Raw genomic sequence first — 26,247 nt, 5'->3', positions numbered from 1 at the left:
TAAGGACTGTAGTGCCAGAGAAGGGAAGTGCTGCTGAATTTTCACAGCTGTACTTATATGCAGAACACAGAACACAGTCATGGGCAGGGTTGCCAGCTGTCATACATCTGGCCTGACACTCATGCTTTCAGACTCATACTCACACAAGAAATCCTTTGGAAAATCTATGTAATTCCATTATAATCCTCAAATTAGCTACATCAAAAACATTGGGGTAGTTTGCAAACCCTACAGACTACTTACAAGGTAATAAATCTGTTACATGCATGTAATTGCATGTGCACGTGTGTGCAGACGTGACAGAAATGTGGCAGAACATGAAAAATTACTTTTGCCGCTGATGTTCTTGAGTTTGCATGTTCTCCCCATGTCGTCGTGGGGTTTCCTCCGGGTACCCGGTTTCCTCCCACAGTCCAAAAACATACTGAGGTTAATTGTAGTTACTAAATTGCCCGTAGGAATGCATGTGAGAGTGAATGGTGTGTGAGTGTGCCCTGCGATGGGCTGGCCCCCCATCCTGGGTTGTTCCCTGCCTCGTGCCCATTGCTTCTGGGATAGGCTCCGGACCCCCCGCGACCCAGTAGGATAAGCGGTTTGGAAAATGGATGGATGGATGTTCTTGGGTTCTCCTAGTGGTGGATCAGCAACCCGGCTCTTAAAGTAATAAAAGGAATGTACACATTCCTTGGTCCTCCAGTGTCCCGGTCTGTCTTCTGATGGTGCTGGAGGCCAGTGACTGATCATCCCAAACTGGGAATGAGCCCAACCCTCCTGCCCCACATAATATGGGGTCCTTTTGCAGTGTGATGCTGGAAGACAGGAATCTTAGGCGCCTTTCAGCCAATAAGCTGAGAGTTACACACACCTGCTGAATCTTAGGCGCCTGTCAGCCAATAAGCTGAGAGTTACACACACCTGCTGAATCTTAGGCGCCTGTCAGCCAATAAGCTGAGAGTTACACACACCTGCTGAATCTTAGGCGCCTTTCAGCCAATAAGCTGAGAGTTACACACGCCTGCTGAATCTTAGGCGCCTGTCAGCCAATAAGCTGAGAGTTACACACACCTGCTGAATCTTAGGCGCCTTTCAGCCAATAAGCTGAGAGTTACACACGCCTGCTGAATCTTAGGCGCCTGTCAGCCAATAAGCTGAGAGTTACACACACCTGCTGAATCTTAGGCGCCTTTCAGCCAATAAGCTGGGAGTTACACACACCTGCTGAATTTTAGGCGCCTTTCGGTCAATAAACTGACTACACACGACGGCAGGTTTTCACGCAGACAGACACACTAATTTCTAGTGTTTTCTATAATCACAGACTCCGCTGCAGCTGATGATGGAAGGTATTCAGATATGACTCAGCATGGGGATGCCATACATATTCTGTTTACATGCAAACTGGAAACAAACACAAAACAAGATAATCACACTGTCGACTGAGATATGCCTTCATAAAGTCCCAGTCACACACACACTTGCTCACGCACTCCTGAACTTCTGTGAATCTGTGTATAATGGACTCCGTGACAGACGCGGGGTCAATACCCAGCTGACGGAATTGATTTTCATGACTGAACTGTCAACTTGATTTGGGGAAATTGGAATTGGAATTGAGGGGTCAGTCAGTTAGGAAAAGGGTGCGACCCACTAGGACGTGTTGACCAGATCCGATTGTCCAGAGGGAGAGGGCCACTACAATAAATCCTGAATTACCTCGACAACCAATCGACCAATCACTGAGTGTTTACTCCCAAATGTAAAAAACCTGGTGGCAGAGCGAGGCAGAGGTAGAGTGTGAGGACCAGGGTCCTAAGCACATGTTTGCTGAAATACACAATATCTGGCAGTCAACTGTGCTCCTCAGGCCCCCACTCCTCAGGCTGTGCTCCTCAGGCCCCCACTCCTCAGGCTGTGCTGCTCAGGCCCCCACTCCTCAGGCTGTGCTCCTCAGGCTGTGCTCCTCAGGCCCCCACTCCTCAGGCCCCCACTCCTCAGGCCCCCGCTCCTCAGCCCCCCACTCCTCAGGCTGTGCTCCTCAGGCCCCCACTCCTCAGGCTGTGTTCCTCAGTCCCCCGCTCCTAAGGCTGTGCTGCTCAGGCCCCCACTCCTCAGGCTGTGCTCCTCAGGCCCCCACTCCTCAGGCCCCCGCTCCTCAGCCCCCCACTCCTCAGGCTGTGCTCCTCAGGCCCCCACTCCTCAGGCTGTGTTCCTCAGTCCCCCGCTCCTAAGGCTGTGCTGCTCAGGCCCCCACTCCTCAGGCTGTGCTCCTCAGGCCCCCACTCCTCAGGCCCCCGCTCCTCAGGCCCCCGCTCCTCAGCTCCTCACTCCTCAGGTCCCCACTCCTCAGGCCCCCGCACCTTGAGCTCCCGCTCCTCAGACCCTAGCTCCTCAGGTTCCTGTTTCTCTGGACTTTACTCCTCAGACCCCCTTTTCTCAGGCTCCCGCTCCTTAGACCTCACTCCTCAGACCCCCTTTTCTCAGGCTCCCGCTCCTTAGACCTCACTGCTCAGACCCCCTTTTCTCAGGCTCCCGCTCCTTAGACCTCACTCCTCAGACCCCCTTTTCTCAGGCTCCCGCTCCTTAGACCTCACTCCTCAGACCCCCTTTTCTCAGGCTCCCGCTCCTTAGACCTCACTCCTCAGACCCCCTTTTCTCAGGCTCCCGCTCCTTAGACCTCACTCCTCAGACCCCTGCTGCTACGCCTGCCGGAAAGCAGCACCCCCCCCCCCCCACCCCCCAAACACTCTCCTCCCTCCCCCGCACTCCCACTCTCATCCAACATTAATGGATGTTGGTTTTTTAATGAGAACCTGTAGGTCTCATTGCAGCATGTTCAGAGGCCTGGGGGGTTGGGGGATGGGGAGAGCATTAGGGAAGGGGGGCCATCACGTGGGCCTATTGGGAGCCCCAAAATACAGCCTGCCCAGCAGTTCTGCATCATTGCTGCCCCCCCCCCCCCACTTGCAACTGATCAGCATTATATCAGGGCTATTCTTTGTAGCACCACACCACCACCTGGAAACACTAGCTTACCCCCAGACTGGCCAATTCCACTGTACATTGGGGAGGGGGGGGGGGGGGTTATCACCTCACAGTAACCCTTTCAACAGCCTATTTGTGGAGCCACTTAACCATTCACTTGTGACAAGTTCTGTAATGACACTTACATACAGACTTCCCATTTAATAGGAAGCTACTTATCTGTGAGGAGGAAATGAACATTTTTTCTTGCTCCATTGTCATCTTTCTCTCTTGCTTTCTTGGAAATAACAGTGGGGACGCTTTGCCACTGGCGCTTCACGGAAAACAAATTGCGAGGGAGCCGAAGGGAACGGGAAAATAAGGATGGGCCGGGGGCTTTGACAGCACAGCGATAGCGATGATTCAGGTGACAGCTGCAATTTACTGCGGCAGGGGGCCTTTTTACTGTAATGAAGGCCAGTAAATAGGATTTTTTTTGGGGGGGAGGAGGGGTTACAACTGTCAGTGGGGTCATTGAGCAGCTTCGGCACAGGGGTCACAGTCCCCCTAATCCATATATATGCGTGTGACTTAAGAAATCCAGCAGGGATGTGTATGCTTCATTTTTCTTAGCCAGCTCTTCTTTAAATGATATGTTGCTTATATCCATCAGCTTTGCATAATTGCTTGTCTAGTTCAGGGTGAGAATAGAGCCTGTGGCAAGTGCTATAAAGCAGGAGGCAGGGGGTGAGGCGAGGGGGGGGGGGTTGTTGGCCTGTCACAGCCACACACTAAGGAGAGGACAGCGGCCCCCACAAACTGCACACTTTTACGGCTTATGGGGGGGGGCAAGGTTCAGAGCCACTGACCTGCGATGAGGGCAGCATGATAAAGGCATAACTAATATGTCCCGAAATCAGAAAGACAGCACAGGCCTCCGCAGCAGGAGCTTCACTTATACTCAGACAAGAACATCTCAGCAACCGTCAGTCTGAAAGAGCGTGATGCAGATGAAACGTCCAATTCACACAAGGGCCATTATATTTATCGCTTGTTTTCATAGCTGTTTTTTCTTCCTCTGATCGTCTGTTTTATGAATCGCATTTAGCTGTGAGCATCTGAGAAAAATCAATTTAAGGCAGTTTAGCGGAAAGATACATCTTCGCCCAGAGTAGTTAAATTATAATTTTATTCACAGCGAAATTGCACAGTCTTTTCCCCTCAGCTGGCCACTGCTGTCACTGGCTAGCCGGCCGCTCCCTGCTGTAGACAGAGTGTCCTGTTCATTCGGCGACATGGTGCAGTACCGGTGTCAGCCTACAGGGTCACTTCAACGCAGGGTGCTGCCGCCAAGGCTTGCTGAGAGTAACTATGGGCCCACAGCAGAGTTATCGTTTCAATCACTGTGGCTCTGGACTCTGATCCACCCGAGGCCCTCCGGGTGCCAGGAATCGGGAGAGGATTCCATTTTTTGCTTTTTATGCTTTGATCTGGCTGAAAAGTGGCTTGCACTGAGGGAAGATGCTCCGAGAGAATATAAAGACAGCAAGATAGTATGCGTGCCCCTCCACCCCCCCCCCCCGCCCCCCCGCCCCCTTCAGCGCAATGGGACAAGAGGGGGGGTGGAGTGTGAGCGCATACAAATTAAGGAAAAAAAAAATGAATAATGATTAATTACGATCAATTATGTTAAATGGCCTTCACCATGACTTGATAAATGGGAAAATGCTGTTATACACTGTAACCCCCCCCCCCCACACACACACACACACACACACACACACACACACACTCTCTACCAAACATGGGGCCCGTTTTCTCCCGGGAAGGGGGAATGAAGCAGTGTGCGTGTCTGTGTGTGTGTCTGTGTGTCTGTGTGTGTGTGTGTGTGTGTGTGTGTGTGTCTGTGTGTGTGTGTGTGTGTGTGTGTGTCTGTGTGTGTGTGGTGTCTGTGTGTGTGTCTGTGTGTGTGTGTGTGTCTGTGTGTCTGTGTGTGTGTGTGTCTGCACACATCTGTGAGTCGCTCAGTCACATCCGGGCAGGAGCAGTATACGAGTGACAAAGCACCCTGGCCTTTAAGGGTTATGTCCGTTGCTCTCTTCGTTCCCATAATTCCCGTGAAGTGGGGGGTCGGGGGTTTGGTGGGGTAGGCAGAGCCACTAGAGCCGTAATGGCCGCTAATGTAACATAATGTGACATAATGTAACATAGTGCCTCTGACTCCATGCTGCAGTTTTCTCTTGTTATTTTGCCCCTTTTCTCACCAGTGGCAGCCTACAGAAGAGGAGGATCATGGGATTTCCTTTGCTTTACCCCCACCTGCTGTCATAATTTTATTTCCCCTTAATCCAAAAAAGTGTACTATCTGTGCCCATAGAAACACTGCTCACGTGCGGATGGGCCCTGCCTGTAACGGTGGGGGTTCAGGAGCCCGTGCTACTTGGGGGCGCCCCATCCTATCCAAATACAACTCTTCTGCACACCTCACGTAGTCAGAGAGCCGATACCTGAAGCTGTGAAGAGCGGGAGTAAGAGTGGGGGAGCGAAATATAAAGAGAGGGAGGGAAGGAGAAAAGCTGGATGGTGATATGGGGAGCTGTAATTACAGGCCTGTAACTTAATACTTCTACAGTCTTGCAGAACATGTGCCCAGTGCCAAACCTGTCAGCACTGTGACAGTTTCACAGCTTAATGGAGACAGCAATCTGTTTACGGAGTGCATCATAAAGTACGGCAAACGGGAAAGCCGGAGACTCGCACGTTTGGCGAGCAGATGTGGGAACGTGAGAGGGAGCCATGAGGGACCTTTCCTGGCCAGGCAGTAAACTTCAGGTAAACACGGTATGTGGCATTAATGAGAGAAACGATAACAGTGCAAAGTCGCTAACCAGGGACTGTCACTGTGCCTGAATACCTGTGTAAGAACCTGCTGTAGGGCGTCACCTTCCTCTGGGCCGCTGCCAAACCACTCGGTGGACTGCTTCTGGTCGTGCATTTCATGGGCTCCCCGAACCCGTGTCCGCAGACGGGGCAGATGCCTCCTATGGCAGCAGAGGGCCCAATACCAAGCTCTGCCTCAGGCGGGGAGGGGAGGAGGCGAGAGACAGGGTGGGGGATGGCACTGGGCCTGTTTGTCCTTCTGTACCCTCAGCCCTCAGGGTTCCCTATGGGGGTGTTGATGGGGGGGGGGGCTGTGAGAAAGCTTGAGAGTCTGGGCCCAGGAAGCAGGCAGACAGCTTCCCCTCACCCAGGCTGCCACCAACGCTTACGGCACCCGCTTTGTGCACGCGACTCGGCACAGCGGGGGCCCGGGGGGCCGCATTAGCATGTGCTTGCTAATAGGAGGAGCTACGCACTAATTGCACGCTGGAACGGAACTGTGTTTGATAATAGGAGGAATAACGGCCGGCTGCTGTGGGCGCCAGCAATCGAACGAAGGCGACGCGTCTATTTATCAGCATGGCAGACGGAGGAGAGGGACAGGCCTGCCAAGGCCGGCGTGCCACGCCACAGCTGCCGTCACATCTGCCAGCCCCCCCCAAACCCCCTTGCTCGCTGCCGACCCTTCAGTCTGAGCCGCTACCCTAATTAGTTTGTTTACCTGTGCAGAGCCGCCTAAGCTGGTGTCAGGCTCTGCTAGGGAGCACAGAGACGCTGTCTGATTGGTGGCTGTAGCACAAGGCGGCGGGGGGGGGGGGGGGGGGGGGGGGGCAGGAGACTAGGGGCCACAGTGGTGGGCGCCAAGAACTGCTTAGAGACAGAGCAGATTATAAACCAAACCATTTGGGCCAATATATGCTGGGCTGGGTGTACTGGGTGTACTGGGTGTACTGGTGACCTCATCTGCTGACAAAATTTTCTTTTTCTCTTTTTTTGGGTGCTGTCTCAGGATACAGTGGGGGGAGGCAAACGTTGGGGGGTGTTTGTTATATTCTCTGCTAATGATTGTTCATGTTCTTGTTCGATTGTTCAGTAAAAATTTGATCACAAAATAAATATGTTGGGTAAATCTGCTGACATATGCATGTACCAGGGACTTAGACAGAAGGAATGAGATACAAGCAAAATATTTGTAAATTGCAAGTTTAACACATTTAAGGAGGCCTGTGGAATGTGCAGTGGGGGCTTCACAAAGATCAGATATGTACATATGTACATGTGCATGGCGGAAGGAGAATGTCACTCATGGGCTTCTGCCTGATTCTTGGTTAACTGGGCGCTCTGCATGTGATGGGGATCTTTCAGCATCCCAGCCCAAGCACAGATAAGCGCCCCAGTAAAGCCAGTAAACATTCTGAGCTCGATGTCTTTGGCTGAACGTGTTCGTTTCTCCGGCTGCTGCTTGCTGTGATTTACTTATCCTCCGCGTACACCAAAATAAATGGGGATCATTAAAAAGCGGCATTTCATTAAAAGACCATGTGAACGTAATAAACGTTCAGTGGCAGGAAGGAAACTCCGCCTGCAGCAGTGCAGACGAGGCCGGCCTCCTTCCAGGGCTACTCTTATTTATTATCTTTCTGCATTTTTCTCCGGGTGTCGAGAGGAGAAGGGGAATTTCATTCACGCCTCCTCTGCCCTCCGCAGCACCCCTAATGAGCTTGTCGCTAACAGAATTCATTCCTTATTGTTTAATTGATCCCCAAACAGCTCTCATCTATCATACAGCTATTCAATACCTTGTGGATGTCATGTGCACAGGCCCTTATTACCACCCCCAAAGAAGCACCCCCTGAAGCCAGGGTCCACCCAACACACACACACACACACACACACACACACAAACACACACACATGCTTTAACTGGGGCTGGGCCTATGCAAAGGCCCCTCCCCCTGAAGAATGCTCCTCCCACATACATGCTTTCAGCGGGGTTGGCTAAAAGTGACAGCACGTGGGCATCACGATGAGCCTGAGCAGCTGCCCCCCCCCCCTCCCCCCCGGAGGCTACATCCACCCACCATACCTGTGCCCCCAAAAATGGTAAACGGTTTCTGTGATGAGAGTCTGCCATCAGTTCTGTAGTGACAGTGCAAGTCATGGAGCCCAAGGCCCATGCAGGACGGCTTGTCGATGGCTGCCGTTTGTCATGGAGACCCGAAGGCCTTGGAGAGCCTGAAGCTGACGGCTCACCTGTGCTAAAGGCTGTGACCCCGATGTGTATTAGCTTTACAGCTCCCCAGTGCTTGTGGAAGTTGCTCCTGGGGGGAGGGGGGGTTAGGGTTGGGCTGGCTCTTTTGTGCGACCTGCAGCGTGCACATGTGTGTGTGTGTAGTTTGGTTGGGGAGCCCTTTCAGTCCTGGATTAGCTCATTAGCACACATTATCAGGCCCAAACAGAAGCCATTAGGCTGCCGGAGTCAGCAGAGGCTCCCTACGGACGGCGGCCTCATCTCGCCACGCCTGCCCTCTGCCTCCGCACGCGGGTCACTTATTAAATCTATAAAAACTCATTTTGCTATTTTAATGAATCTCTAATTGACTTTTTAGTCAGATACGAATCTGGATGATTCCCTGTGTCTGTCTGCCCCCCGCCCTGCGCCCCCTTCACCCCAAACAAACCCCTCCATCCCTAAGCACGCTCTCTGGTTCTCCCTAAAACAAAGGCGGCTCCCTTCTCCCCCTTACTCCCGCTCATCCCTCCATCCGGCGCTCCTGCTGGGCTCCTCGCAGACGATGCAGGCGCAGCGCCATGCGGCTGGACCGGTGCCGCTCGGCAGTGTCGGGTCACATGTCTGAGTTAGCTGGGCACCGGTCCCAGGATCTGGCAGCAGGGCTGCTTCGATACTCTGTTGCTGCTCGCCAGTGACGCTAAGCAGCATCTAATTGCTGTAGTACGTCGCCATGCACGATTCACAACACGATAATTTAATAATTCAACCATTATTTAACAAGAAAGCCCAGCACGCTATTTAAAACAATCTGTTCTACTGTCTGTTCTGGTAAATTTTGAGGTGTCATGCCCACCCTGCCGGGTTCCCCATGTCCCATGACCCGACCGGCAGAGATGCGTCCGCTCCTTGATCCGGCCCCCCTCGATTAGCAGGGGATGATCTGACAGCTAGTGTACCGCTGTTTTCAGTGAGCAGGACCCCGTTTAATTATTTCTTCAGCAGAACATAAAACAATGGAAGGCAGGGCAATATGCATTAATCAGGATGTAATTAAATGGGTGCATGATTGGCTAACTGGCTAATTGACGACCCCAACAAGAGCCTGATGAGCTGCTGCCCGTGCGATAGGGGACTGGGGTGTCTCTGTGGAATGAGGAGGCTTTTTGTGCATTCAGGAAGCATCCAGTCACAGCAGCTAGGAGGCTTGGGTGAGCTTCATCCTACCAGATACAAGCCATTCCCTTTAATGATGAGCATCTTCAAACATGGCCTCTATGGCTCCCCATCGACAGAGCACCGCATGGAAATTCCTCCTCAACAGTGAGCCTCCGCCCCCCTGCTGCTTATGGACACCAGCCCTGGAGTGCTCTGAGACACATGTGCATGATCAAGGCCAAGCCTGCCCCCCCACCGAAACTTAGACCAAGGCTCCCAAATGCAGCAGCACCATACTTTGGGAAGTTAACGGGGGTGGGGGTTCAGATGCAGTGGGCTAGACCGCCTGCTTAGGGACTGTGGGAATAAAGCATCAGCAGCCGCAGCTACGAGCCGGAAAACAGCGGAAAATTGTAAATAAAAGTGGGGGAAAAAGGGCTGTTCTGCTCTAATTGGATCCTTTGGGCCTCGATTACCAGCGATCAGAGTCCTGGATCCAGAGTCGGGTTTCATGGCTCCCGAACAATGGGACGTAGAGGGGAGGAGATTTGTAGCCCCCCGGGACTCCCGCTTAACCTCCCTGTGACGCTGTACTCCTTTGTTTCAGCGCTTAAATCCAATTTGGGTGATTAATGGGAGCGCGGCGTGGCGCCAGGTAAATATCCGCGATGCGGCAGGCGGAAAGGCGCGCGCGAGCCAGCACGCATGTGCAGTCGCATCTCCGTTGAACCGTCTGCCCATTCGCATGCAGTAAGCTCACGCTCCGGCACACTCGCTCTTCACGCAGAGAGACGAAACAGACGTGGTGAAGCTGCAGCCCGCTCCATGCCTGTTAGTGCCAGCGCCTGTGCCAGGCTGGGCCCCCCTGCGGGGGTTCTCGCTTCGCCCGCCTCTCAGCCACGGTCACATGACCACGGATGGTGGATAGGCTGGGGTCCTGGTGCTAAGGCGTTTAAGTACTGGATGCATTTGTGTTTGCAGTGACATGTCTTTGACACAAAAATCAGAAAAGGACTGAACTTCTGTGACTCCTACAATCTGCCATACATGTGTGGGAGGAACATTTAACCCCCAGCACAAATCCTCACAATGAACAGGGCACATAGACACATTTAGACAAACCAGAGCTTCCAGAGTGCAGAGGAAACAAGCCCACAAACAAAAACACCAACCCTCATTGGTCAGAAAGAAAAAGGGCGGGGCTTTGACCTCCTATAACAAAATGATCTCTACTACCAGCTTTCACTGCAGACCAGCGCTCACTGACAGTCAGTGTGTGATGTCACACACACCAGAGAGGCAGCCATTCCCACAGTGACAGTGAGGATCCCCTGATGTCTGACTGGGACCCGGTACAGTGGAGGATGTTCCTTTACGGGGTTACCAGCATTGACGGTAAGGGAGAGACCCGGCTGTGAGCCGAGCCCCAGAGCCCCCCCCCCCCCCCCCCACCCCGCAATCCTGCCGTAAGCCACAGGGGCATCCCCATGAAATGCAGCTGTTCACGGCTGCCGGCGGTACAACATACCCCATGACCCTCAATCTGCATCCACCCCACGAAGGGCCCCACAAACGCTTACCTCATGTAAGTGCCATGGAGACACTCGTGATTTGTGTGCTGGGGGGGGCTCCCTCGCTTTGTTTATACTGTTTCTGCTTCTTCTAGCACTGCAACTGAGGTGCATGTGTGACTGCATAACCTAACAGGTACTGGGGGTAGAGTGGAGGGGTGCAGGAGCAGGGCTGGGGTGGTGGGGGGGGCAGGGGGCGGGGACCTAGAGAGCAGGGGGACACCAGAAAAGATAAAAGTGGGGCGGGGAGGCCGACAGCAATAATAATCAACTGGCATCTCCTGTCCGTTTGGCGTTTTCTTCATTAGCCTTCTGGAGCTTACAGTGTTTACAGTGTTTACAGTCTCACATGTGGAATTACACATGATTTTAACAGTGATCCTATCAAGACCCTCTCGCCGAGCCCTGGGGAATTAACCAATCAGCTCTGCTAATTACCTCTGGCACCTGACTGCTCCCCTCAGACGACCTGAGACTGCGTTTGTCCCACATAAACAAAGGGGACCTCGCTGGTTGCCATGGAGCGTTTCACATTAGTCCGAACCAGACCATGTTCCGTCTTGTTTCCATCTGCTTTGCGAATGCAGGCGCTTGTGAAATCAGGCCCCTACACACATGCTCCCATGTACACCCGCCCCTGCACGCACATGTATGCATGCACACACCTGAGACCTTCCGTTTATAATCCACACCTTCCTACAAAAACTACAAAAAGCATCAGTAATCAAATAATAAATAAAGAATAATAATAAAAAAAACTTTTGACGGCAATGGAGACGATCAGGACTCTGCAGCCATCATGATAATTTGCCAACGGAACAGCAGAATGTGTTCGACTTTCATAATTTCCCCTGATATTTCAGAGGGGCTTCACAGATAGCATGACGGGGCATCAGGAAGGGCAGGATCCTGGGTACTCCTTCACGACATAATACATTATTCTTCTGAAGCGGTGTTCTGGATTATTCTGCGGAGACACTCTCTGGCGAGAGGGATAACGAGAGGTGTTAGCGCTTAGCTCACCTACTGGCATCCAAGTAAACATGCAGAGATTAGTTCCAGTTGCATGCCCGGTGAAAATAAGCGGATCAGAGTGCCGCCGGGCCTACTCTCCTTCATCACACACAAACAGGTCCCATCCATCCATTCTCTATTTGCTTATCCGGTACGGGGTCACGAGGACCCTGGATACTGCTGCAGGTAGCAGAGGGCCCAAGGCAGGGGGCACCCAGTGCAAAATGCCAGTCTTAGCTCAAACACATTAGGAATGTGAAATAAACAGAAGAGAACAGGCACACAACAGCCGCACATATACATGCTGAGAAACAGGAGGAGAACAGAGATATAAAATGAAGGGGAAAAGTGCAGGTGACCTCTGAGGCATCCATACAGACCCACGTGCAAACACACACCAACACACACTCCCTTCATTTCTCTGGGCAAAATACTACTACTATTAATAATAATAGTAACAATAATAATAATTATTATTATTATTAGTAGTAGTAGTATAAAATCTCAATAATCCAAAAATATTCCCAATCATGAGGTTTTGACAGCAACAGAAGGACACGACTGTCTATATATATATATATATATATATATGAACACATTCACCCATAAACACACACACATAATGCACAGGGTACTCACTCCTCACCCACAGAGGGGCGAGGGCACTGAGAACAGGCCGGCCGCCATGCACCCGCAGGGGGCCCCTCGCGATGCCGCTGCAGCCTAGCCACAGCAGGTCCATACGCTACTGTCCCCCACCTGTCACTGGGGCAGGACCCTCTCCAAAGGTCACCTCCTCCCAATTAGAAAGTCATCAGTCGAGCATTAGGGGATTCCACTTCTGCAGCTATGGTTACGAAGTGGGGGAGGTTGAGGGGGGTGAGGAGGGATGGGGGAGGTTCATGCTGAGATAAATATGTAAAGAACAAGGAAATAGAAAGAGGAGCCTATTTATGAGCCGGTCCCAGGATGGAGCAGCAACATAACAGGACACACCCCTTCTACCAATTCTACTAATGACCTCATTTCCTGTTCCCATCACCCTATGACCTTTGCTATTAGCATGACATCAGTGCTGCAGTCCATTCATTACGAAGCCCAGTGGCAGATCACAGAAGAAGGGCTGATCACAGACACACTGACAGGGGCATCGACGGCTCATGGGGGGCAACAATCCAGTTGCAATCATGAGGTTGCCCCATTTTTTGAAAGCAGCAGAAGAACATGACTGTCTGAATGGGAGACAGGCTGGTAAAAATGGGTCAGTGAGTTTGGAGCTGGGGGGGGCGATGAGGTGGGGGGGGAGGGGGGGTGAAACAATGCAGCAACACACAAACAGTGGACTGTATGTGTGAAACCGCAGCATTTCCCCACAGCACCGAGCTGGACCCAGATTCAGGGGGGTCTACGTGGGGGGGCTCAGCAGGACCCCCTTCTCCCCATGTCCCAGGGCAGTAAGTGGTGGCGGTGGCAGCAGTGTCAGGGTCGGCGGCTCCTGTCAGCGTCTGGCACAGCGACCTGCCAAACACACTGACCTTTGCCCGCGCTCATCAAAACAAGCGGACCAACGACGAGACAGACAGGGAGGGGTTTCGGCTGGGGGGGGGCGGCTATCAGCCGGCAGCTGCCAGGCCAGTCTCGTCCTTCCCTGCGTGAAAAAACGGTCCGATGCCTTCCCAGAATGCACTGGGGGTGGGGGGGGGAGCAGGCGGGAGCCAGGTTGCAAGCTGTCAGGGTGTGAGTGTGGAGTGCGTGATTAATGAGGACGGGCGCAGGCAGCACTGGCAGCCGGGTGGTACCCGCCACCTCGGCATGAACAACAATGCCCACCCCACCCCCCGCAGGGCTGTCTGTCACCGGGGCGCCACGCGAGCGCTCTGCGCAAAACCCACCACCAAACCTCTCCACCTGGGGAAGGCATCTCCCGGGGTGATGGCCCACGTGTGGCAAATTAATGGGGGGGGCAGATGTTGGGGGGGGGGGGGCTTCAACACTTAATGACTCCGCATTGCTGGGGTGCCCCCACTGGCTCACTGCTCGTTGCAGATAAATAACCAGAAGAGACCAACAGCTTGCTTCTGGATTTGGGGTGTGGGGGGGGGGGATGCAAGCTTGTAGATTTAGCCAAAGGCGGTGAAAATGGTACAGCGATGGGGAGATGCTGGGGCTGGGGGGGGGGCGAATATTAATGACAATCAACACCCCTGTTGGCAGCGCAGGGTGATTTTAGATGCATGTACCCCCCACCCCTCAGCCCCCCAGCTCTCCCCCTGACCCCCTTTCCCTGTCTGCCTTCTCACCATCCTTAATCGAGTCAAGTGACTTATTATGGCTTATGAGAAGGGGGCTAATTTCATTAGCAGCTAGTCATCCTTTTGCCATCTGATTTCTGTGAGGCCCGGAGGACGTTTGGGGTGTTTGTGTGTGTGTGTGTGTGTGGGGGGGGGGGGGGGGGGTAGGGGGAGGGGCAGGACTGGTTATCACCGCCAGGCAGTTACTGGCATGCTAATGGGGAGAGAGGGGATATGGGAGCAGCAGTGAAACAAGGGATGTAAGAAGAGAAGCTGAGAGAGGTACTTCATATAAAAATGATCTCACAGTGTAATATTGGCTAAATAAACAGCAAAGGCATTTGCCTATATTTACTAAAACAGGAAAAAAACAACTAAGCATTTCTTCAGTGAAAATAAACATGACAGGACTGAATGTCTGAGCTGATGGCAAAACTGAGCACCTGAACTTCCCGAAACTCCCCACAAACCAGCAGCTGGTGTCGACGTATGGAGAGCGCAGCCCCTCCCCAACACTGACTTCCTGTCTGGAGATTTTAGCGGAGGCTATGCCGACTGATCAAGGGCACCCCCTCCCTAAAAATTCAGCCCGTATGCTTACCCACAGAGCACCAGTGCCCTGTGAACATTCACTGCGCAAGTCTGATGGAATGGAGTCGAAATTCTGTTCTATGCTGCAGTAAAGTCAATCTGGGGAAACATATTTGTTTGTTACATGTGCTGTAAAGTGGGTGGTGGTTTGGCTTACACCTCCATGGCTGGGATGCCTCCTCCTGATGCTTCTGCGGTTTGCTTGTTCTTTCTGCGCACTCCCCTTTCCCATTCTTATCTGTTACAGTGAAGAAAAAAGATACAGCAGCGCCCCCCCCCCCCTCCACCACCGCTCCTTGATGCTGCCAGCAAGTGCTTGAGTCTCTGATCCCTGAGCCAATCGGGTTATTGGTGCATCTCCTCCCTGGACACCCTCATGTGCACATCGCCCCCATCCATGTCTCGTTCACGCCTTGCCTCTATCAGCACCATATTCAAGGAACAGCCATCCCACGGGGAGGGCTAGGGGGTCAAACGGGGGTCAGCTTGGGGTCGTGCCCAGGGTGAATGGTTGGCCTCGGCTGAGGCGGCCATTAAAAGGTGTTCTCAGCTCCCGTAACGGCCTTACGGGTGGGTGTTTATCCAGCGGCCGGCTTTCAGCTTTAGCACAAGAAGGGAGCCGACCTTCAGCTTCAGCACACGAAGGTGGCCGGCTTTTAGCTTCAGCACACAAAGACAGCCTTCAGCTTCAGCACATGAAGGCGGCCTTCAGCTTTAACACTCAAAGCCGGCCGGCCTTCAGCATTAGCACACGAAGGTGGCCTTCAGCTTTAGCACAGAAAGGCGGCCGGCCTTTAGCTTTAGCACATGAAGGCGGCCTTCAGCTATAGCACACAAAGGTGGCCGGCTTTTAGCTTCAGCACACAAAGACAGCCTTCAGCTTCAGCACATGAAGGCGGCCTTTAGCTTTAGCACATGAAGGTGGCCTTCAGCTTTAGCACAGAAAGGCGGCCGGCCTTTAGCTTTAGCACGCGAAGGCGGCCTTCAGCTTTAGCACAGAAAGGCGGCCGGCCTTCAGCTTTAGCACAGAAAGGCAGCCGGCCTTTAGCTTTAGCACGCGAAGGCGGCCTTCAGCATTAGCATACAAAGGTGGCCGGCCTTTAGCTTTAGCACGCGAAGGCGGCCTTCAGCATTAGCATACAAAGGTGGCCGGCCTTTAGCTTTAGCACGCGAAGGCGGCCTTCAGCTTTAACACACAAAGACAGCTGTCATTAATCTGCTGCATGGCTGCGCAGCAGCGTGATACGCCTGAAGGTGGCGGAGGGGCAAAGAGAACTTTACTGATCTGCTTCTCTGCACCCCTCCCCTGTCCCCCTCCTGCCACCTGGCTTTCGCCCAGCCAGCCAAGGTCAGAACACCTAGTGGGAGCACCTTTGCCGCATCAGGGTCAGAGGCTCGGAGCTGCCTCCACCCTGGGAGAGCCAAGCCCGGAGCCTGCGCCAGTCCTGAGCCTCCTGATCCTGAGCACCGGAGACAGCGCCTCATTAACTGCCTGAGCAGCTCCTTTCACATGACAGCACGCCGCTCCTGTGCAGCGCCACCACCCTCATACCCTCCTCAATTCCTTCCTCCTCACCCACACTGTCCCAGGCACCAGTGAAGCAGTGGGGATGCCTTGATGAAACGCTCCTCTAAATTCCTTGCTGATTTGTACTGCAAATGCTCATGTGTTACTACTTAACTGAAGCAGCCAGGACTTTAACAAAACCAAAGGACCAGGAATTTGCGGACGGGTTATTTATTCCATGCTCTCTGGTTCTGTGCTGACTCTGATCCTGTGACGTCATCCAGTCGGACAAACCTTCTGCAAACTGCATATCTGCAACTTGTAAAAGCTTAAATATCCGGTTTAATGTGGGGGCATCACGTGCAAGAAATGTGTTTGCTCATTCCCTTTCCTCTTCCCCGTATGAGTTATGGTGAGCAAAATCTCACTACCAGCTGCCAGCTCCTACACAGCTGGGGGGTGGGGGCATGTGGGCAAAGGGGCTCAGCCCAATGCCATGTTGTTCTTGTAATGTGGCACCCCTCACTCGTCGCCCGGCGGGATGCCGGCAATGCGAGCGAAGCACAGCGCTCGAAACGATAGCGCTCTAATGATGGCTGAAGAGCCGTTGAGGCAAATGAATCGGCTCGTCGGTCTTTTTTAAAGCCTCACTTCCCTGCCAAGTCCACAGCATCTCTGCGGATCCAAGACAAACAGCCTCAATTACAGGCGTCCTCAAGGCAAGGCCTTGTTTGAGTGGATGCTGATGAATTGCCATTGTATTAAGCAGGAAGAGGCAGACAGTATGAGTGCGGATAGCGACCTGCTAGGTTTAGCCCCTCCCTGATGAACACGCCTGCGTCTTCATCTCGCGGCTGGGTGTGTAGCTCTGCCATCACATGTGGAGCCCTGGGGGCAGTGCCAAACCTAGTGCAGGGGCAGGAAGAGGGCAGCCGTGGGCACACACCCAGAAAAGGGGGCAAAAGTGCAATTTGACCTCTTATTCTCACTTCTCAATTTTCGTCCCAAAATCTGCCTTGTCATTAATGTAAACATGAGGGAAAAAAAGACCTCGTAGGGTAATGAAAAGCCCACTTTCAGCATGCTGTCTCAGAGCGAGCATGCAGCTTCCTATGCAGCTGCTAAGCAGTGATACCCCAGCCCCCTACCCCCCCGTTGGCCCTGAGCAACACCACTCCAGGATAACAGATCTGCCCCAGACTGTGTACAGCACGAGGAACAGCAAAGAGGCAGGCTCGATAAGACTCTGCTTTGCATATCAATGGAGCGGCCTGCTCTGCGAGAGACTGGCCCATGGCCACGCTGGCCTGGGACTCGTGGATGAGCAGGAAGCGTCAGACGGGATGGCGCCTATCAGATTGTTGGCCCACATCCCTCCACGCCGTCCGGCCGTCTCGGCTGCCCGCTTCTGTACCAGCTGGTCCCTGGGCCCCCGCTGACCGGGGTGATTTTGCTGCGCACCTGCCTGCCTAAATATGACGAAACATAAAACGTGTCATCGTGGTGCACCTGTTCTCCATCCCAGTGGACATAATGTGCATGATGTCATCAGCGTGCGCCACGCCCTCCGGAATGTCCTACCGTGTTAAGGAATATTAAAAGCTTCGGGGATCACCTTTAGTCTGTAAGGCAGCAGCAGCGAGGGAAAACATACACACAGCTGTCCGTGAACTGAAGCCCTGGTGATGCTGCCTCAAACGTTAAAAATGCTCTTATCTCATTGATGGGGTATGTGATGGGGAAGTGCTTAATGGGCACAGGGAAACGGAGGGGGAAAGTGTGAGAGCGGAGGAGAAGAGGGAGCGAGGAGTATGACAAGGGCAGGCCTCTCAGGTTACATCACGCAGCTGTCGGCCCACAGGCGCAACCCAAGACAAACACAGTATCTGCCGGTGCTATAGAGAAATCAGCACAAGTCATAACACATTGTGACGAGCTATAATACAGGCCATAACTCTGCCAGGGGCTGATCTTGGCAGCTAGAGGCACACCGAGGAGGAACAAAGAATGGGGGGGGGGCAATTTCACTTCCTTCTGACCTAGTGGGATAGAGTCTGGCAGAAGGACACACCTGATCGCTTATCTGCAGCTGCATAACTGGGCCTGACAGGGCCAGGCGGAGCTGCGTGCTTTAAGAGCTGATGGCTGCCTCCAGGTCAGCAGGGAGTTCCAACTCATGCGGCCCCCTCCATCCGCTTAATCGGACCGGATGCTAATGAATGCCATCACAGCCTCAGGGAAAATGCTATGGGTTGTGCTACACAGCTATAACTCTGTGGGTCGCACCCTGGAACCGGAATGTTGTGGGTTGCCCCCCTGTGACCATAATGCAGTGGGTCACCCCCCGCGGTTGTAATACTGTGGGACGCCCTCCGCGGGCGTAACGCTGTGGGTCGCGCCCCATGACTCTAACGCTGTGGGACGCCCTCCATGGCCGTAACGCTGTGGGTCGCGCCCCATGACTGTAACGCTGTGGGTCGCCCTCTGCGGCCGTAACGCAGTGGGTCACGGCCCATGACTGTAACGCTGTGGGACGCCCCCCGCGGCCAAAATGCTGTGGGTTGCCCCCCGCGGACGTAACGCTGTGGGTCGCGCCCCATAACTGTAATGCTGTGGGTCACCCTCCGCGGCTGTAACGCTGTGGGTCGCGCCCCATGACTGTAACGCTGTGGGTTGCCTCCGCGGCTATAACGCTGTGGGTTGCCTCCCGTTGGCATAACACTGTGGGTTGTGCCCTGTGGGCAGAATGCTGAGGGTCACGCCTCGCACACGTGGAGTTCACGCCTGGCCGAGCCATATGTGACACAGGGAGATGGCCCCCACCTAGCAGGCTGCGAAACTCTTTCAGACCTTGGTCCATGACGGATTATGGGCAGCTCTGATGGAGACGGGGGGGGGGCGCTGAGGCAGGACAGGTTCATCGAGACCAGGGTGGAGTTAATGGGGGAGCCAGGGGGCCTGTGCTGGGACACAGTATTGTCCAAGTGACATAATGGGGGGGTATTTCTGTCAGGGGTCAGTGAATTCAATCCCAGCTGGACACAGAGCCAAGGAGAGCAGATTTTTTTTCTGATAACATTATGGCTCACCTGTCTGACATGGTGCTCAAGTCAAATAAAACATATCAATCGACAGGAAGCTCCAGTAAACACCCCAACCCCCACAGAACAGGACCGCATCCACAAAGGACCACCCAGCACCACCCAGTCTGCTACAGACCACGACCAGCCCAACCTGGGCAACCTGGTGCTGCCTCCGCCTAGCCTTCTGGAATGTTCCGCATGGCAAGTGGAAATAAGCCACTGTGGCTTCAGAAGGGGCTCTGTCTTCTTTCGGGTGTGACTCTCCCGCATGCACACAGAGCAACACGCACGCAGACAGAAAGCAACACACACACAGAGCAACACGCACGCAGACAGAAAGCAACACACACAGAGCAACACGCACGCAGACAGAAAGCAACACACACAGAGCAACACGCACGCAGACAGAAAGCAACACACACAGAGCAACACGCACGCAGACAGAAAGCAACACACACAGAGCAACACGCACGCAGACAGAAAGCAACACTCACAGAGCAACACGCACGCAGACAGAAAGCAACACACACAGAGCAACACGCACGCAGACAGAAAGCAACACACACAGAGCAACACGCACGCAGACAGAAAGCAACACTCACAGAGCAACACGCACGCAGACAGAAAGCAACACACACAGAGCAATACGCACGCAGACAGAAAGCAACACACACAGAGCAACACGCACGCAGACAGAAAGCAACACACACAGAGCAATACGCACGCAGACAGAAAGCAACACACACAGAGCAACACGCACGCAGACAGAAAGCAACACACACAGAGCAACACGCACGCAGAAACAAAACACACACCAACAATGAGAGCAAGTATAGAGAGAAAACACGCCTTGAAGCCCCCAGGACAGCAGCAGCTCCACAAACTCTCTCCCTGTTTCGAAATAGATCAATAAGCAGCCCCAGGAAGTCATTCAATTATTTACATTCAGCTTCTGCATCTCAACCGCCAGCCGGACCCTGGGGCCACGGGCAAAGCAAGCCAACGAGAGGGCCGAATGGAGGCGGGTACAGGAGGAACTGGAGCGGAGTCTGGGGGGGTCTGGAAGAGTGGAGGCCATGAGGGCCGGGCTGCAGCCGGCACAGCGCAGACTCCGGAGGCAAACCCACCCGGTTCACCCTCCCTCCGCCCTCCCCACACAGAGGATGCTGTGAAGGAGAGAGGGACGTGAGAATGAGGGGATGCTGGGTGGAGGTGTCACGCTACACCTGGATGTCATTAAGCAGGACTCCCTTAGCACTTCGCTCCACCTCTGCCCCCCGCGCTCCGTCTCTGTCTCCCCCCATCAGCGGAACACTCCATCCCCCCTGTCATCACTGAGCCGGATCACAGCTTATTCATACATGGAGTAAGAGGGTGCGGGCAGGAGGGGAGCATTGTGGCAGGCACCACTGCAGACGGGACGGGGGACGGATTTCCTGCGTGGGGGTGAGGGGTGTCGTAGACTCTGCGGCGTGTGATTAATACGTTTCTCAGACACCCGCTTTCTGCTGTGCTCACATTTTTCCCGGCTTGTTTTTTATCACTCTACTGTTTTTTAACAGACGAGGCCAGGTGATTAATTCCTGCTTCTGTTGTTCTGACGTGGACATGAGATGCTGATAAATAACCCCCAAAGCTCCCCCTCCCCCAGCAAATCAGCCTGTGTGTTAAAGGCATTAGCCTTTCATGGTCACCAGCTTACTGTGGGGTGTGCAGGCTCCGATGTGGATGCACTGTACCGTATTCAGGGAGTGCATTTTGTTTTAGGTTTTATTTATGAGTTATACTCCCTTAATGGGCAGAATGGGGTTGGGGAGGCCTGGTCCATGTGTGTGTGTTTGACTGTGTGTGTGTATGTGTGTGTATATGACTGTGTGTGTGTGCGTGTATGACTGTGTGTGTGTGTGTGTATGACTGTGTGTGTGTGTGTGTGTGTGTGTGTGTGTATGACTGTGTGTGTATATGATTGTGTCTGTGTGTGTATTACTGTGTATGTGTGTGTGTCTGTGTGTGTCTGTGTCTGTGTGTGTTTGTGTCTGTGTGTGTGTCTGTGTGTGTCTGTGTGTGTGTCTGTGTGTGTCTGTGTGTGTGTCTGTGTGTCTGTGTGTCTGTGTGTGTGTGTGTGTGTGTCTGTGTGTGTGTCTGTGTGTGTGTGTGTGTGTCTGTGTGTGTGTGTCTGTGTGCCCCGCGCTGGACTGGCACCCTGTCTGGCACCTTCTATCGATGCCACATGGTGGGCGGAGCCAGCGGCCTCAGTACTGGCACACCCCTTCTCTGCTCATTCCCATTACCGTGTGAGTGGCACACGCTGCCTAACAACTTGCTTAATTGCAGAAGTGGTACATTAGACCATATCAAAGGCCCTTTAAAAGTCATCCAATCCCATCCCGGGCGGCATTTAGAAGGAGCTCCAGACAGCTGCTCTGCTCACCGCCATTTGCATTTCTTAAAGGTTACACGGGAAACGGTGGCACAAGGACTTACCCCCCCAGTTTGAGAAAATGGTGGCATTGGGACTCACCCCCTGGCCCCAGAAAACAGAAGCACTGGGACTTCCGGGACTTCCCCCAACTTCCTACACCCACCTCAACCCGGCCCTCTCCACTTATAGCAGGGCTGGAACTTGGCCCCTGCCTTGAGAAAATTGGAGCACAGGGACCCGCTCCCTGCTTACGGCAGCACAGAGATCCACCCCCCACTTACGGTGGCACAGGGACCCGCTCCCGGCTTACGGCAGCATAGAGACCCAACCCCCACTTATGGTGGCACAGGGACCCGCTCCCTGCTTACGGCAGCATAGAGACCCAACCCCCACTTACGGTGGCACAGGGACCCGCTCCCGGCATACGGCAGCATATAGACCCACCCCCCACTTACGGTGGCACAGGGACCCGCTCCCAGTTTACGGCAGCATATAGACCCACCCCCCACTTAAGGTGGCACAGGGACCCGCTCCCTGCTTATGGCAGCATAGAGACCCACCCCCCCGGCTCAGGGACTCGCACTCCTCTGCCTCCTGCTCCCCTGCCCTCCGCACTCCCCACTATTAACGCTGCCTGTATACATCCCGGCACACAAAGTCAGTCTCCTTCTGACCCCAATTAATCACACCCTACTGAGTCCGGGCCGAGCCAAAGTCCAGTGGGCCAGGAGCTACAGAGTGGGCCAGGCTGACACACACACACACACACAAGCACAGTCATACACACACATAGACAGTCATACACACACACACACGCACACACACACACACACAGCATGCCATGATATATTAGTTTGGGCACTGACACACCTGGCATTTCAGCAGGTCCTCACAGCTGGTGACTCCTGCTGATCTGGGATCAGTTTCACGAAGCACAGGGAGCTTTTGGACGAGCTGCTTCATAACCCAAAGATGTCATCAGTGAGTCAAACAAAAGCCGAAAGGGCATAAAAAAAGCAACATCCCCATGAGATTAAATGCTCCCCCCGCCAACCTCATCATCTCTGTTATCGCATCAACGACCCACAAAGCTTCTTCAATCACTTATTTTTCATTTTTCACAAGAAATTCATTTTTATCCGGATGGCCAAAGCACACAACGCAAAGTGAGAGTCGGCGCCCCCATAGGGCAAGTCGAGCCTGGCTGGCAGGTTTGTCATGGCCAAAGGACACGGTCTGAATTCAGGGTCTGAATATCAATTACCCACCAGGAATCCCATCCACCAGGTGACATGAGCAGGACCAGGGAGTGGGGCTGGATGATCAGCGACATGGGGGTGAAGGTACGGAGGAGCACCTCCGATAGGGCTGCCCCCAGCTGGGCCCTGCACACACTACACCAGCGATCGCAGGGGCAGCTTCCAGAAATGATAATTACAATAAACATGAGGACATAGATCAATGTTTGCCTTGTGAGACCAAGCCCCACTCGGTGGGCTGTAAGGACCATGGTGGCAGCTATCCTATCAGCTCCACGCCGTATTTGCCATCAGATTAATGCTCTTATTCCTCCCCCCTCTCACTTTACTTTATCCCCAGTGACCCCGTGACCCCTGACCCCTGAACCCGGCTGCAATGGAGCACTGGCAGGCCCATCGGCGCGCTCCTTCGGAAGCCAGAGCCCGGCAGCGGAGGCAGCGAAGGCCGTAGCGGAAAGGAGGAGAAAAAAATAAAAGAATAATCTGGAGACTTCATCAATTTTTCATGAATTTTCATTTAGGCTGGGAGAGCCCTCTTAGAGCGATCGATAGCTCAAGCTGCTGTCACACAGTTAGCACCTGGGGGCGGAGAGGGCAGCCCCGGGGGAGCCCGGGCCCAGATCAGAGACAGGCGGCCACGGCAACAACCCCCCCTCCCCTGACACTATCCCCTGCCCCCCATCGCCGACTCTGATCCATGTAATTGCTACAGGAAAAAAGTGGAAAAAAACACTCTGCTTTCTCTCCGTAAGTAAATCCTATCAATGTGCCCCCATTGCTATGGCCTACATCAACCCCCCCCCTCCCCTCTCCCCTGGCCAGGAAGGAGAAGCAGAAACCCTGCAGCCAGACACTAGCAAAGCAAAACTGTAGTCCAGTCATTACGCCTCCTTTCCATTGCAAGATGATTCATTTCCACCTACAAACCAGCCCATGCTAACCAGCTGGGGAGTCACCTGTTAACCGCAAGACGACCTCAGGGCCGGCAGCTGTGGGGGGGGGCAGCTGGAGCGCGTCCAGGATCATCGCAAAAAAAAAGCAGGTGCGTGGGCACCTTTGCTTCAGAGCTCTGTTCTGAGATCAGCCCAGCGTGGCCGCTAAGACCCCCAGGACGGGCAGCAGGTGGGCAACTTGCGGACAGAGCAGGGAGACCTTTTACAACAAAGCTGGAATAAGTGGCTCAAATGTGACAGAGATACACTGCATTTCCCGTGGGAGGGGGATTCCCAGGGTGAAAGTGTTGAATGCTTAAGTGTAAAAACTGATTTTGGACTTAATTAATTTAAAATCTTGCTAAAAAGAAAAACCTTATTCTTAAGGTTAGTCCCTGGGAACATGATTGGCTCTGTGCCTTAAACACTCCACCCCCCGCCCCCCCCCCGCCCCCCCCCCCAAAAAAATAATGGACAGATCGGTTCCGTGACCCAGACAACCCGACTTCAAAGGTAAGAGGATCCCGGGGTAAGAGGAACAGCCCATCAGCCCGGTGTACTCCCCCGGGGCCCTTGTCCGTTTCATCTGCACCTGCCAGCACGACCTCTCCCTGGACGCCTCCAGTATCCGTAACGCTTTCCCTCCTCATATGCCAGGGCTAGGCTGACCCCAAGGGCAGCGGGGTTAGATTGTAGCCCAACTTTGCAACTCCTTTAAAATACAGATAACAGGAGCTGCCCACCCCCCCCCCCCATCAAAAGTTCAGCACAACAAACACAGCAATTAGACATAATTACCCCCCCCCACACACACACACACACACATTTAATGCTGAATGAGTTTTATGATTCTGTTTTCCCCGCAATTTATTTCAAGCATCGATTAGTGTGCCTGCACCCGTTTGGCGAAACCTGAATTGCTGTAATAATAATCATCCACTGGGCCGGGGTTATTGGACCTGGATTACTGAACCTGGGTAAATGGACCCAGTCTGCCTTGGCTCAAATTGACGGGAGGCAAATTCACATTCATTTTGGATTTCCCCATAAACACACTATGCAGAAAAACATGCAGTGGCATCACTCTGAAATATGCAGATGCGCCCCCTATTGGTGAGATGGTGCAGGAAGCTCCCTGCTGTCTGCATGTGCCCCCGGAGCAGCCCCACCCACAGCCGCCTCCCGCCACCCCGACATCACTCTGCTGGCCACAGCAGATTCCCGTCACACTGGCTGACTCCTGCACCCCAACAGCACAGAGAAAAGGAGGAGACTCACATGCCACTTCGAGGGAGGCGTTCCGGCTGACAGCCTCGCCCAGGTAGTTACGGGCCACGCAGATGTAGCTGCCCTCGTCCGGCTTGCTACGGCGGCCGTGGACGATGCGCAGGAAGAAGAGCGATCCGCTGGGCAGCAGCATGCGGTGGGAACGCGGGTCATCCTTGTCCGTCTCCACGCGCTCGCTGTCCTTGTACCACTCCACCGTGGGCGTGGGCCGGCCCTCCGCCTTGCAGTTTAGGGTGGCCGGCTCGCCCTTGGACACGATCAGGTCGGAGGGGTGCTCCACAATGCGGGGAGGGGAGTCCTCCTGGCGCAGACGCGATCCTGGGGGGAGACCAAAGAACAAATGAGAATTGCGGACATCCAAGGTAATCCCACTACTTATTGCGGGATTCATCATTAACTCACCAAGAAATGCAATCCACACCCAACTGGAAAGGAGGGATGATATTTATACATTAAAGACCCTTCCAACATGTCTTCCTGGAGGGGTAACTGGGTTTCAATGGACAGCCATCCATCCATCCATCCACCCATCCATCCATTCATCCAGTGTTGGGCATTTCAAGTCCAGAAGCTACAGGTTGAGCACTCACTTTGTAAGGTCTGGATTTGTAGCTAAAAAGCCCAACACTGCATCCATCCATAAATCCATCTTCCAGTGACTTATCCAGTACAGAGGGGCACTTAATATCAGACATGGACGCTACTTGGTCAAGTTGCTCATGTAACTTTGCAGTTTTTCCCAGCTGCTAAATCAACAGAATAGCAACAGCAAAAAATATCAGCTAGAAAACAGAATCCTTTTAAATGTCACATCACACAGTGAAGTAACCTTAACTGAGATGTGTATTCAGAACAGAAGTGTTGATTCATTAATCTTATTTTAAACAAAAACATATTTCTTATCTTGATAATCCAGCTAATTAAATGTTAGACCTACAGGTCTATATAGGACTTTGGCTACTAGGTTATTCAATTACAATTATTTAGCAAATGATTCCATGCATAAAAAATCTATCATTTCGATCACTTTTCAATTCAATTTATTTTGATAACGTATTTTT

The 26,247-nt window shown here is 53.3% G+C and overlaps 1 protein-coding gene across 1 annotated transcript in view; it reads right to left on the bottom strand.

Moving 5' to 3' along the window:
* robo2 (roundabout, axon guidance receptor, homolog 2 (Drosophila)) overlaps nucleotides 1-26,247 on the bottom strand; it is a 356,398-nt gene that overhangs the window by 129,927 nt on the left and 200,224 nt on the right. The window contains exon 3 of the mRNA XM_048980730.1: nucleotides 25,178-25,504. Within this exon, the coding sequence (XP_048836687.1) occupies nucleotides 25,178-25,504 (327 nt within the window). The remainder of the gene's footprint in view (nucleotides 1-25,177; nucleotides 25,505-26,247) is intronic.

Source organism: Brienomyrus brachyistius, chromosome 17, assembly GCF_023856365.1.
Source record: "Brienomyrus brachyistius isolate T26 chromosome 17, BBRACH_0.4, whole genome shotgun sequence".
Classification (NCBI taxonomy): Eukaryota; Metazoa; Chordata; class Actinopteri; order Osteoglossiformes; family Mormyridae; genus Brienomyrus; species Brienomyrus brachyistius.
This window is presented reverse-complemented; position numbering and strand designations above follow the sequence as displayed.